This window comes from Tenrec ecaudatus, chromosome 4, assembly GCF_050624435.1.
Source record: "Tenrec ecaudatus isolate mTenEca1 chromosome 4, mTenEca1.hap1, whole genome shotgun sequence".
NCBI lineage: Eukaryota > Metazoa > Chordata > Mammalia > Afrosoricida > Tenrecidae > Tenrec > Tenrec ecaudatus.
The window spans coordinates 107,309,845-107,324,578 of NC_134533.1; the positions used below are offsets into that span (position 1 = coordinate 107,309,845).

At 46.5% G+C, this 14,734-nt stretch overlaps 1 protein-coding gene across 1 annotated transcript in view; it reads left to right on the plus strand.

Moving 5' to 3' along the window:
* The first annotated feature begins 3,112 nt into the window (after positions 1–3,112).
* The window catches only part of FDX1 (ferredoxin 1), a 30,672-nt gene continuing 19,050 nt past the window's right edge, over positions 3,113–14,734 (plus strand). Inside the window, exons 1-2 of the mRNA XM_075546566.1 lie at positions 3,113–3,424; positions 9,922–10,046. Coding sequence (XP_075402681.1) covers positions 3,237–3,424; positions 9,922–10,046 — 313 coding nt within the window. The 5' untranslated portion in view covers positions 3,113–3,236. The remainder of the gene's footprint in view (positions 3,425–9,921; positions 10,047–14,734) is intronic.

The following is a 14,734-nucleotide window of genomic DNA, read 5'->3' on the forward strand; positions in this document are numbered from 1 at the left end:
GTCGTTTCAGAGTGATTGCCCTCTTTCTGTCCTCATACCTGCTCTAGAGACTGCATACATTCAAACTTGCTCTATTGAAAGCAGGGCTTCTCAACCCTCCTAATACCTCAACCCTTTCATAAGTTCCTCATGTTGTGGTGACCTCCACCCATAACATTATTTTTTGTTGCTACTTCATCACTGTAATGAATCACAATGTAAACATCTGATATGCAGGATGTATTAGGTGACCCCAGTGAAAGGGTCGTTCAAACCCCAAAGGGGTCTTGGCCCACAGGTTGAGAACTGCTGATTTAAACAGTCCTACGTGGCGTTTCCGGGCTGTGGTAGCCTAGTACATTATATATTGAGTTGCAAACCGTGATTCAGCAGAGGAAGCCCATCAGGCTCGACTGGAGAAGGATTGACCGTCTTGGAAACCCACAGAGGCAGATTCTGTGCTATGAATGAGAATTGGCTTGCTGGCTGTGAGATGCTGGGTAACACCTGTTTGTAACATCTGCTTGACTATGACCTTGATGGGAAGAGGTTTTCGTGACGCACCACACTATGCTTAAGTTGCCCCTCAGGATGACCCTGAGAGATGGGCTAGCTTATCCTGTTTAAGAATTACGGAAACTTTGATGAGCTCAGAGCATTTAGCCAAGGTCTGAGCTCTGTTTAGTGGAGGACCTTGGATTTCGACACTGCTATTTCTGACCACAAAGCCCATGCTATTTTTGTCCATGCATAAGAACGCCGATAAACTACATTTTAAAATCCAACGTTCCGGTTTTTGCGAAAAGCTTAAAAAAAAATCTCAGTTCATCAGAAAGTTTCCAATGACTTCTCTCTGATTGACCGTCGAAGTCTAGATTACCTGTCCTTCCCAGGATTCCCAGTTTTATTATGATCATTTTTATATGTACATTCATCAGTAGACTTTTGTGTATACTTGTCATTTTGAAATTTTTAACTCTACCTTCCTCCTATCTTTGACAATGCCCAGAATTCCCCCTGTACGAATTTTATCTGACTCTTAAACAAACAAAAACCTTCACCGCTATCCACCAGCAACCGTAGTGGACAGAGCCGAACCCCGCCACTGTGAGTTTCAAGACTGTAAATCTTTAGGGGCGCAGAAAGCTGCCTCTTTCTCCTACTCTCTGACATGTCCAACTTGTTTAACATGCAGGGCAGCACAGCAAAGTGGTCGAGAGATCACACTGGAGGTTTTTGTATACTATCTTCCCAGCAGACCAGCTACCTCTTCCAAATGTATTGTTTCTGCGTGGCAGCGATGGACGGTGAGAAAGAACACAATGATATGATTTTGTTCTGATGATGCCTGATCCCTTCAACACTTCTTGATCTCACAGGCTGGTGTGCTTCTTCCAGGTGGGCTTTTTTGCTTCTGAGCTAGATGGCCGCTTGTTTATCTTCAAGTCTTTAACACATTGCGGACGGATCCCAAGTTTACTCGGGTTTTGAGCGACATCTGTTATGGACGGATCACGAGATAATTTGTGGAGCAGCATGAACCTGTGTTCATTTCAAGCAATGGAAAAAAGAAATTTCCTACCAGAGCCTGTAGAGTTTGCGCTGCCCATGGAAAAAGAAGTGAAACCAGGTATATTTGCAAATTTTGTAAGGTACCACTTCAGAGAGAAGAATGTTATACAAAGTATCATGCATTAAAAAGTACTAGGAACCTTTGTTTATACATAGGTCCTATGCTAACTACAATATATGAAATAATTGTAACTGTTTAGGACAAGGTCTCCACAACTAATCAAACCAAGGGCCAGGAGATAATATTTGCAGTGTTTCCGGGATAATATTTGCACACGCTCTTTGTTTCTCACTGTCATTGTAGAGTATAGTTGTAGAGTAACAATAGTATTGTATCACAAAGGAACATATCAACACATGAACACTGAGGAACAAAGAATGTATTTTTTGTTAGATATACTGTATTTATTTGTACTATTTTTCAAAGTAATATGGATTATATTGATTATATTTACAAGTTTATAATTTCATGACAATTATAATACATAAAATAATGTTCCACCTACATTGCAAAATATTGTTTCATTATGTGAGATGTTTTATATTCAAAATCTGAAAGTGATAAATTAATATGATAAAAATTAATGAGATAAACCCATTTATGGTTTAATGCAAAAAAAATCAAACTAACAGCCGAAAAAATACACAGCCACTTGGGTAAGTTGGTAAAAAATATCCAGTCTTTAATGTGTTTTAAGACCCCAGATGGTATATCTTTTGATAGCCAGGAACCACCATGGGGGTGCGGAGTGGAGACCCAAAGCTCATTGTAGGCCACTGGACATCCTCTTAGGGAAGGGTCTCCAGGAGAAGATGAGTCAGAGCCAGTCAGGGTGCGATGAAGCAACGATGAAACATTCAACTTTCCTCTAGTTCCTAAATGCTTCCTCCCCGCCAACTATCATGATCTGAATTCTACCTTGCAATTCTGGCTAGACCAGAGGATGTACAATGGTACAGATAGGAGCTGGAGGCACAGGGAATCCAGGGTGGATGATACCTTCAGGACCAGGGGTGTGAGGGGCGATACTGGGAGAGTAGAGGGTGAGTGGGTTGGAAAGGGGGAACCAATTACAAGGATCTACATGTACCTCCTCCCTCGAGGACGGACAACAGAAAAAGGGGTGAAGGGAGACGCCGGACAGGGCAAGATATGACAAAATAATAATTTATAAATTATCAAGGTTTCATGAGGGAGGGGAAATGAGGAGCTGATGCCAGGGGCTTAGGTGGAGAGCAAATGTTTTGAGAATTATGAGGGCAATGGATGTACAGATGTGCTTCACACAACTGATGGATTGTGGTAAGAACTGTATGAGCCTCCCATAAAGTGATTAACAAAAGAAAAAAGAAAAAGCTGAACACTGGGAGATAGTAAGACAAGCTGCTGTCAGGGGGGGGTCAGTGAGTCCCCAAACCAATCAGCGCTTAGCCCCGCCCCCCCGAGCGACCAATCGGCCGGAGGCGTGGCCCCGGGTGGGCGGGGCTTCCTCGGGATCGCGAATGGATTTATAGCTCTCCCGGAAGACGCGCCGGCTCCCGAGCGCTCGCGGAGCAAGCCGCGCGCAGGCCCTCCTCGCCGAACCCGCAGCCCCGCGAGCCCGGCGCGGCCCGGCCCCGGCCCGGCGGTGACTCGCGGCCGCAGCCCGTCCGCGTCGCTTCCGGTCGTTACCGAGCCGCCCGCCATGGCCGCCGCGGGGGGCGCCCGGCTCCTGCGCGCCGCTTCCCGGGCCGCCGGCGGCGCGGCCCGCCGCTGGCTTCTCGTCGCCGGACCCCGAGCGGGAGCCGGGGCGCTGCAGCGGAGCCGGGAGCCGGACCTGGGCGGCGCGGCCCTCAGCCGGCCGCTGAGCACGTCGGCCCCGGCGCGGAGCAGGTGAGGCGCGGGCCCCGGCGCGCGGGGGCCCCTCGTCGGGCTCCCTCCGCTGCTTCACCTTCCGTCGGCCTTTGCCGGGTGCCCGGCCTTGCTCCTGCCCGCCCCTTGCCCCTTGCCCCTCCTGGCCCGCCTCGCCGCTGCGAACTGCTGCTGCCGCCTTCAATCACGCCGCAGGCTTCGTGCCCTGACCCCGCGAGCCCGGACCTCCCGCTCCTAGCGCTTCCGGTGCCCTCTGGGAAGGCGAGCGTCTCTTCTACCCCGGTGATGAAGGCATCTTAGGTTTGCTTTTCCCGGACCTTGCGGCGACCTTCACCCAAGTTCGCCGTGCTGGCCCCGCACCCTATACGCCTCCCTGCCTGTCCGTTCTTGTGCCTGCTATGTAGGACACCCGCGCCCCAGCTCTTGGGAGAAAGACAGGACTTTACGATCCAGGGAACACACGGGCAGTACGACTTTGTTCTGTAGAATCGCTGCGTCAGCAGCACTGAAGGCAGTGAGTTGGGTTTTGCTTTTGAACTCGCCTCTTAGAGGAGCCCTTTTCTGCTTACCTGTTGGGTTGCGAGCGCAAGGTCGGCGGTTCAAAATCAAGATGTGCAGGTCTTGGAAAACCACAAAGGGTACTCAACCCTGATCTAGAGGTCTCTCTAAGCCAGAATTGATTTGGTGGTGTGGATTTGATTTGATTCTTGGCTCGCTTACAACTCACACGCTCAACCCCGCCTCCCACGGCTTCCCCCGTAGGCTCTTGTAGTTGGCATCAGGTTGAGATCCGCTTTTGGTACGTAAACTCACCTACCCGCGGTTTTCCAAGTAACTTCGGTACTTCCACATGGGGTTACTTGAAGGTGGAGATAATACAGACTGAGTGCTTGTCTTGTGTCCGGCAAAATAGCATGCCCTCTGTGCTGAGGTTGGCTGGTTTTAATGTTGAAAGAGGTATGTAAAAATTCCTCCCAAATAGATCCTAAGTTATATGTCCTTGAGTTTATTCTTCAAAGGCAGTCGTGTAATGGAGAAGGAATTTCCCCATAATTTCAAGTATACTAACCTGGTAGAGCTTTAGATAATGCACATCTCCTGCAGTGGGGTGTGGGGGTGGGAAGCAAGGACTGGCGGTGGGGGTGGGGGGAATTCATCCTTTCTCCCTCTGATATTTTCTCGAGGTCGATGACTGATTTTTGTGGTGGTGGTTGGCGTGAATTGTGAGTGCTATGGAAAAGGCAAACTAGATTTATTTGTCCCTATTTCTCTTGCTGGAGTCCTGTGAGTTGTGCAAGTGGGGGGTTTACTGGCAGATCCAGCCCCCGCCCCCCAGCACCTCTGAAGAAGGCCTGTTGATATGCTTCTGAAAAGTCTTGGGTGCATTTCTACTCAGCCACCCAGACAGGGTCACTGTGAATTCAAATCAGTAATTGGTATCCTCCTTGTACCCCTGGGCCCTTGACTCTCCTTTGCAGTGTTAGTTTGCTCTCCATGCTCGATGTGTCTTGAAAAGGCATGTACCTATATGTGTCACTAGTGTGTGAGGGGCGTGTGAATGTTCTTGTAAATGGAACGGGTCTCCCCACTCGCTTATGGAACTTGGATTGTACTCAGGAGCCCCAGCAAGAGTTCACCGAGTTTTCCCACTAACTGCACAACGTTCAACTGAATGGCTGAGTTCTGACTTTGAAGTTTAAAATACAGATGAACAATCAGCAATTCAGAGTCAAATTCCAATGCAGCTCCCAAATTCACAGGCACAGTTTTGGTTGTTGTTTTTAGGTGGTGATTTAGATTTCCAAGGGCTTTCATATATATAATTTCTCTTGACTCAAGAAAGCCCTATGAAGTAGGCCAGGCGCTTTGGTGGTGCCCTGGGAAAGCACGCATTGGACTCCCAACTGCAAGATCAGCCGTTTAAAGCCATCTGTGCCATCTGTGGCGAGGGAGAAAGATAAGCTATCTGCTCCCATAAAGATTTACAGTCCTGGAAATACTGAGGTAGGAACCACTTGATGGCCATGGAATAGTCCACGCAGGAGCCTGGTTGTGCAGTTGAGAGCCACCTGTCACTCAACCGGAAAAGACCTGGTGACGTGCTCCTGTAGGGATCACAGCCTAAGAAACCCTGTGGGGGCAGTTCTGGTCTAGAAAGAGCAAACAGTTCTGACAGCATATAAGGAATTGCTGGGAATCATTGAGTCCAAAGTCTGAAGAGGTAGATGGCTGTGGAACAAGGGCCCTTTAATGGGCTGAAAGCCACAGGCTACTCTATAGGGCACAGCCAGAGTGAGGGAGTATCAGTAATGAGAACTTCCTTTTCATTAGAAACCCAAGAATTTCCTTGAATGCTTTGTTACAGAGTTTCCTTGGCAGGGCTGAGTCAATACCTTAAGGGATCACAGTTGGAGAAAAGTATTGTTTGTAGTGATGGCTGATTATCTGATGGTGGATTTATTTCCTAGTGGATGTAATTGTATCCTTGGGAACAACAAAAAAAACCAAACTATGCTGGTTCTTAGAATTTGCGGGGTGGGGTGGGTGCCAATACCAACTTAACCCCAAAGGCCAAGTCAGGTGCATTTAGTTGTTTGTGGCTTCTGGTGACCCGTGTGTCACAAGAGTGGAACTACATTAACTAGTGTTTTGAAAGCAGATTGCCAGGCCTTTCTTCCAAGGCACCCAGCGGGTTAGAACTGCCAGCCTTTGGGTTAATGCGTAGTTGAGGAATTAACTGTTTGCACCACCCAGGTATTCCTAATCGTTTAACAGTGAAGGGTTAAAGTTGTTCAGGTAAACTGGGTATGCATAATGCTTTAAGGAACAAAATCCACACACTCTCTCCTTGAATGCCCTCAGCAGCGTTGTGAAGTCACTGACACCTATTGTCCCCATCAAGTAAGGAAGTGGTTTCCCTTGGTTGTCCAATGAGGACATGCTGGAACTTGAGGCTCAGATCTGTGTTTTCTGACTCCTGACTGGAGTATAACTTTCCCCCTCTAATTTCTCCTTCCTTTCCTACCGGTTGGTAAACCTGTTATTGCTCAACTTCTCATTTTTGCTTGGTTGCACTTTCTAAAACCACTTTGAAGGTGATCTTTCTGCTTCCAGGGGATCTTCATTATCAGCCATTCTTCCTTGAAAAAGCTGGCAGTTGTCTAGTTGAAAATCATGACATCTCATTTTTTATGCTCATTTATTTTATAAACACTTTTATTAATACATAATCCACATATCATACAATTCCATAGCCCAGTCATACCAAGAAGAGCTAAACAAAGATAACCACAATCAATTTTAGAGCATTTCATTTTTTCTTGTACTCATGACTATTAGCTCCCCATTTCCCCCAGCCTCCCCTGCCATGCCCTCAAGCACCATTAACCCAGTTATTGTCTCTATTGATTCACCCAGCCTAAACTCCCTATACAGAAAAGCAAACAGAAACAAAAATCAACTCACAACATAAAGCTGAGAAACACCTCAATCAAGAAGAAAGTAGAAAATATTACAAACCGGAACAACTTTTAATGTGTCAAAAAGGAGATCCAAATCAAGGGGTTGAATTTAAACCGAACTGCATTTGCTGTAATCTGCTTTCCGATGCACTCTGCATGATAGCAAGGCCATTTACGTCCATGGCCCACGGTCAGTGGAAATGCTCCTTTAGAAAGCATTCTTGCTACAGAAAAGAAGGTGGCGGGCACAGGCCCTTTTGAGGGCCCTGACGGAGCCCTGGTGGGTGTAGTGGTGACGCGTTGGGCTGTGAGCTCCGTGGTTGGCGGTTCAAAGCCACCAGAGCACTTGCTAGCTACAAGATCTGCAGTACAAACCCGCCAGCCACTCTGCAGGACGATGAAGCTGTTGCTTCTGGAAAGATGTGCAGTCCCAGAAACCCTGTATAGGGTGCCGATGAGTCAGAATCCACCCCATGCCCTGGGCATTTATTTATTGGTGTGTATATATACACACATGTACCGTTGGTAGTTTTTATTAATTTTATTTTTAGTTTTTAATGAATGTGATCCTCTTCGTCATCTATAACAATTCACAGAGGGCGTGCGCAATAGAGGCTTTAGCTTCTTCATCTATGGAAGAATTTTCAAGATTACATACAACCCTGAAGTTTCTACATTATTGAGATAGTTAAGGTTTATCTTACCAATCTGACCGATAAACACATGTCGGGTTAATTGAAGGGCAGAGGGATAAATGGCTCGGTGAGCTTTGCCTTTCTTGTTCTCGGGTCTCTTGCTTTCTGATGGTCGGACCAGGGTGCAGCTGCCTTAGCCAGTTCCCTGCTTCAGCCTGTAAGACTCACTTCCTGCAAAACATCCCTGAGGAGAAGCCCTGTCCGTGGACCTACCCCGATGCCGCCCTGGGTGCTGGAACAGCCAGGTGGAGTCCCTGCCAGCGCTGAGATGCTTACACGCTCACTGACTTGGCTTACCTCCTGCAGTCAGCGTCATAGTGTGTGTTTTGTGAGATGGAGGAGGACTTTGTGGATTGGTGTCGGACATATAGGCTAATGTTAGACATAGGGGCTTGGGCAGCACTGGGTTGGGTTGCTTTCTTAATGTACACTTACCCTTTATATAACACTCTCATATATATGAGTTTCTGCGGATTTGTTTCTCTAGTCTACCCAGACTAACACAATTGTAAGTATTGCTTACATTAAAAGTTTTCTTTGCTGGACTATTACCATCTACTGGCAGTGGGGGAGACTACAGTGAATTCTTTTGAGCTGAGGTACATTTTTCCACCAGGCAAAACCCTGGAATGACCAATGGTGGAGGATAAAGATCTATTTGCTACTATCGTTTATTCCTCCACATTTTGGAGTGACATCTGTGAGAAGGAAAAGATACCTATGCACAAGCTGATAACAATCAGTCTACTTTACAACTATATCTTTCACATACCTGTCTATGATTAAGATAGATACTAGACAACCAGTTAGCCAACCAGTTAGCCCACTGCCATTGAGTAATACAGACTCAGAACCAGCCTACAGGGCAGAATAAAACTGCAAATTTCCAAGACTGGCTCTGCATCGGAGCAGCCCCTCGTCTTTCTCCTGAAAGGTGAGTGATTGGTGGGTTTGAACGGAGATCTTGCAGTTAGTAGCCCAATCCCTATCTCATTGCTCCAGCTGGTAGCTAATGTCTGATGATAAAATATGTAAGGAGATATTTTGGCTATTTGCCATTCCTCAAATTAAAACTAGCAAATTTTAGGTACACCCTTGTGAGCCGACGATGGCATAGTGGTTCTGCGTTGGGCTGCAGCCAGAAGCCAAACCAAACTCAGTGCCATCGAGTTGATGATGACTCATAACGACCCGCCTGTGGGGTTTTGGTCCTGTAACTTTACGGGAATAGAGGGGCCCGTCTTTGTCCCTCGGAGCTGCTGGGGGTTTCACACTGGCGACCATGCAGATGGATCGCAGCCCAACACATAACCGCTGCACCACCAGGGCTCCTCTTGGGAGAAAAGTGAGGCTTTTGTTTCCAATTAACAGCCTCAAACGCAAGGGGCACTTCTACCCTGTCCTATAGGGTCACTCTGAGTCAGCCAGGGAGGTGGCCGTGAGCCCAAAGGAAATGTTCAGAAACTCGGAAAACTATCAAACGATCAGTGCTCTCTCAGCAATAGTGCCCTGCCAGGCACCCACCCAGTGATTTCCCCACTGGTGGCAGAATGACGTGCTTTTCTAAACCTCCTCCGCTCCTGGCCTCCGTCTCTTTGGGGCCTCTACATAAAGATGCTTTTCAGAGAGCTGTGTGATCACGGAATGGACTTCATAAGCAACACCGATGGTCAGTGTTCTCACATGACTTCTGCACCACCGAGAGGACAGATACTCCAAACCACCTGGCGGATTTGAGCGGCAGAGCATCTCATGTCAGTGGGCAAATGGATGGCATTGTCTTCTTCCCAAGTGAAAGTCCTGGTGCTGTTGCGGACTAAGCCTTGGGCAGCTAAGCATGAAGCTGCCAGTTGACACCCCAAGAAGACCGGCTGTCGCTCCTGTCAGTATTTCCCGTCTCGGACCTCCTACGTGTAGGCTCACCATGAGTTGGAGTCCGCGGTGGTGGTGGCTTTGGCTTTGGCTTTCTTTCTAAACAAACGTTGGAAAGAAAAATAAAATACTCTTGAAGAGTATGGAGCCCTCCTGGTGATGTCAATTAAGCCTGGGACTGCCGACCACCAGGTTGGAGGTTCAAACCTACCAGCTGGAGTGCTCCGCAGGAGAAAGATGTTGCTATCAGCCTCAGAAGTATCGACCCCATTGGGAATCCTACACACGTTTGCTATGAGTCAGAGTCAACTCCCTGGCAGTGAGGCGTTGTTTTGTTTTGTTTCGGTGGTTGTAGAAGCTGTATATCTGCGCATTTAAAAGCCAGACACACACGCGTGCTATTTCTGTGGCCCCTGAGAGTCTTACAACGATTCACTTCCATTGTTTCTGGAAATGACTGAAAGTACTAAAGGGCTGCTTTCCCTTCCAGCTCAGAAGATAAAGTAACGATCCACTTTGTAAACCGTGATGGTGAAGTTTTAACGGCCAAAGGGAAAGTTGGTGACTCGCTGCTGGATGTGGTGGTTGACAACAATCTGGATATTGACGGTTTTGGTGAGTACAGAGCGTTCCTTAAAATTTTCTGTTTGAAATTACTGAGGGGTCCACTTTATTGAGGGGTGGAGGGTAGGGGAAGGAAAGGATTTTAATGTATAACATGCTAGATAAGTAAAATATCGACATTCAGTCTATTTCAGTGTTAAATGCTCTTTTGTAAAGAATCTTGGACTAACACTGTGTGCCTGTTCTTCATACTTTTTCACAGCTCACTGGCCCAGGCTCTCCTGTCCCTTCATTGCTTTACTGTTCTCCCGGGTGAAGCAAAGCTCTGGTTAGTGGGTGGAGTTGAAAGGTAGTACAGATTAGAAGGAAGCACTGCCTATCACAACAGGCAATGAAATAGTTTTTCTTTCATCTTGAAGATCAGCTTACCTTCTTAAGAATTTTTCTTAAGTAATTTATCTACTTCTTCATAGGAAAGGAGATCTTTTATTTTGAAAAAGTCTTCGTTTGTAGACTTTTCTCCCATCATGTCCATTCACCACACACGCAGTTCTAGCAAGTGCCGTCTTCCCATTCCTCTGGCCTCCCTTCGGTGTCACCTTTGCTCAAGCGCGGTCTCTTTCTAGACCAGTGGGTCCCCGGGCCAGCAGCAGCCCCCGGGGAATGCAGATGCTCAGACCTCACTGTTTCAACCGAAACCAAACTCACTGCCATTGAGTGATTCCTACAGAGCCTATCGAAGCCTGTGGGTTTCCAAGACCAACTTCACAGGAGTAGGAAGCCTCATCTCTCTCCCATGGAGCGGCCGGTGGTTTCAAACTGCTGACCCGGAGGTTAACAGCCCAACGTGTAACTACTACTCCACCAGGGTTACTTGGACCTCACCCTAGTTCTGCTGATTCGGGAGCTGGGGTCGGACCAGGCAGTGTGTGTTCTAAGAAGCCCTCTGTGTGGTTTTGGTCGGTGCTAGTGTGTCTGAAGGCCCGTGCTATAGATTAATGCCTCAGAGACATATTTGGCTGCACTTCTTTCAAGCACAGTTCACATCCCACATTTAAGAACTATTTCCATCTCAGATGGATTAAATATGCCCTCTCTCTATCAATGCTTATCAGACTACCTGATTGCAGAGCCTGTCCCTCCTTCCTACATTGAAGCGACTGGCAAGACGGTAGCCTCCCAAGTCGCTTCAGCGGGTCTACACTTTGCCGAGTTGGCCCTCAGCTAATGTTTGCTGAATGCCTGTCTGTATCTGATCTTCTCTTTGCCCAGTTCAGAGTCACGGTAACAACCACCATCCAAGGACATATTCCATCCCAGCATTATGTATTCTGTGTTAACATGTCCGAGAGCCACACTTTTCCCCCCTATGAGGGGACTTCAAAAAGTTTCTGGAAAGTGGAACTAAAAGATGGAATTTTTCCATGAGTTTTTTGAAGCGCCTTCAAATATCATAGTCTATATATGTACTATATCCTGACACAAAAGCCCTAGCAGCTTATTGGTTACTCATAGGGCTACTAACCACAAGGTCAGTGGTTCAAAACCACCAGCAGCTCTGCAGGAGAAAAGGGAGGCTTTCTACTCCTCCCTTTAAAGCGTTACAGTCTTGGAAACCCACAGGGGCAGTTCTGTCCTGTCCTATCCGGTCTCTGTGAGTCGGAATCTACTCACTGGTAGTGAATCATTCTAGAACTAGCAGTGCAGTTGCTTTATGGTAAGCAGATATGGGATACATGTATGGTGTGAGGGATGCTGCTGTCACATGTATGGTGTGAGGGATGCTGCTGCGTTCTCTTTGTCCTGTTCTCCAATCTGGATCTCTAGATTTTTAATCTGAGGGAGCCACTGATAAGTGGCATCAGATGTTGCCTAAACAGACACTGTGTAGCATGTGACCGTGTTCTCATCTGTGCTTCAGCGTGATTGTTCACCATTTGGGTCCATAGAGGTGATTTTTTAAAAGAAGCGGTTCTTTGTTTTTAAATCATTTTATTAGGGGCTCATATAACTCTCTTCACAATCCGTACATACATCATTTGTGTCCAGAACATTCGCACATATGTTGCCATCATCATTCTCAAAACACCTGCTTTCTACTTGAGCCCTTGGTATCAGCTCCTCACTTATTTTCTCCTCCCTCCCCGTTCCCCTTCCTCCAGGAGCCTTTTTTTTTCAAGGGATGTTTGTTTTTGAGATTTGTTTGGAGGTTCCAGCAGGGGAGTGCAGCTACTCATATTCTCTTGACCGAAGGACAGTCCTCCTTCTATGGGGAAGGTTGTCTTCTTCAGCCGAATCAACGGGGTAACAGATGCCGCAGCCTTTTCAGCCAGTCTGTTACATAACTGAAACAATCTCTGGGAGCAGTTTCAGTTCAAAGTTTAAAGGGCAGCTCATACCTCAGGGTGATAGTGTCGGACAACCCAGTGAGTTTAGAGTTTGTAGGGACATGGACTGTTATTATTATTTACAGTTTTCTTTCATCAGAGAATCCGTCGATTGTGTTCCTGATCAGTTCTTCTGGTCTCCAGGTAGATGAAGCTGTAAAAAAACTTGTGGAGGCTTTCAGTTTTATAATTTCAGCCACAGGCCAAAATACAGTTACAACAAACACTACACCTTGGATTCCAACCCTGATCGATTGGACAAATAATCCGTGGTGGTGGGGCTTGGGAACATTTTAACCCGGTTGTTGACACTGACACCAGGTGAAGCCTGAACAAATGGATGAGTTGTGACCCAATGACAAAGAGAAGGGTCTCTAATGCTGGGAGGTGATGGAGAGCTTTATACCTGCGCCTGCTCACATCTTCACTGAGGCCTGTTTGGCAAGGCCTTATTTCTAAAAATGTGTGAGCCCTGGGGGTGTAGTGGTTATGTGTTGGGCTGCTCTCCACGTGGTGGGCAGTTTGAAACCACCAGCAGCTCTGTGGGAGAGCGACTGGGCTTTCTATTCCCATAAACAGAAATAGTTAGTCTTGGAAACCCACAGAGCGGTGGCTAAGAGTCAGTATTGACTCAGTAACAGTTGAGGTTTTTTTTTGTTTTGTTTACTGAAAATGTAATGATATATAAGACTTAAAAACATGGTATACTTTACTGTCTCTACACATGCTAAATTAAAAGACCCTCAGAAACCAAACATGTACTTTTAATATATCTCGTGTTTTAAAAATGTATATAAAATCTATATTGGGAAATATTGGACTTCCAGTAGTTATTTTGAAGTAAGGATAAATCTGAATAAAAATGCCGTGTGGTATTGTGTTGGGCTGGGTTGACTAGGAAAAAGAAATCCATTGACACTCATCCTATATATGTGTAAGGAAGAGCTTTAGATCAAGAAGTAATTGCACATCAGGAAAATATCCCAGCCCAGTTCACATCAAGTCCATAATTTCGATCCTAGTCCATAAGTCCATCATAAGTCCATAAATCCCTCTTCAGACTCGCGCAGCCACATGCAATGAGCAGAATGCAGGAAGATCGCAGGCTGGTGGGTGCAGTCTTGTGGATTCGGTGACAATGAGCATCTCTCCAGGCTCCTGTAAGTCTCCCTGAAGGTGAAGGCAAGGAGAGGGGGAGGTTCCCAGGACCCTCCTCATGCGAAGGTCATGCTCATAAGGAGGCCCCATCAGGCTGTGTGACCTTGATTGACAGGCTAGACTCCATCCTGCACTTTCTCATCTTCAAGTTCATGTGAAATTATGTAACTACCACAGATCACTTTTGTTTTTGAGTCATACAGATGTTGCTGTTCATCTTGTTTGGGTCTGTCACAATTAGTGTGGGGGAACGGGGGGTGGGAGGGATGGCGTTATCACTGTGTGAGTGTAGGTAGAACAGTGAGTATTGTTCATGGCTTGGGAAACACATGAGATGCTTGTACGATGGAATTATTTTGCCTGCACGGATCAGCGAGTGCCAAGCATTTCAGCCTGGCTCATTTTTGTAAACACACTTCTTTAAAAAGTGTGGGGGTAAGAGACAGGCGGACAGGCATGATACAATGGTGCATAGAATCATTTGATGGCAGTAGAGTTAAAAATGATATAAGGGATATGCTAGAGCACTATAAAGCAGAAGGCCTGCATATGCTTTAAAATTTTTCTTAGGAAAGAGAGAAAATTAAAGAAGAGGTAAAGTTAGGAGAAGAGAGATTAGAGGAAAGACAAGTCAAAGAACTAGAAGCAAAGAAAAAAGGGGTGGTGTGTGTGTGTGTGTGTGTGTGTGTGTGTGGTGTGCGTGCGTGCGTGCGTGCATGTGTGTGGTGTGTGTGTGCGTGTGTGTGTGGTGTGTGTGTGTGTGTCAAGGAATCTACCCAGAAAATGAACAGCTACTGCTGTGTGCTTTGCCAGCTGCATCTCCCGATTTTATCACCAGAATTGTACTGCTGTCTGCTTTTCCCTCAGCCACACGCGCTTCCTTTTCACTCAGGCCCCTCCTCTTTCACTGTCCCTTTCTGGGAAATGAGGGGATGCTGCTTCAGCCCCACACACAGCATGCTCACACACACACAGTCCCTCCCATCTGTTCACTCTCCCAATATCAGTATAATTTTTGCTAGCGCAAGGTGGTATTTGTCTTCTTTTGTGCTATATAATTACCTTTTCTATTTGTCTAATTTTCAGTTTGCTTGTTACTACTAATTCAACCCCAATTTCAGTTTTTACGGTTATATTAGAATTTATCATTTCTCCAGTGGACATGAAGGTAAAATGACTCCTGTTTTATTTTTC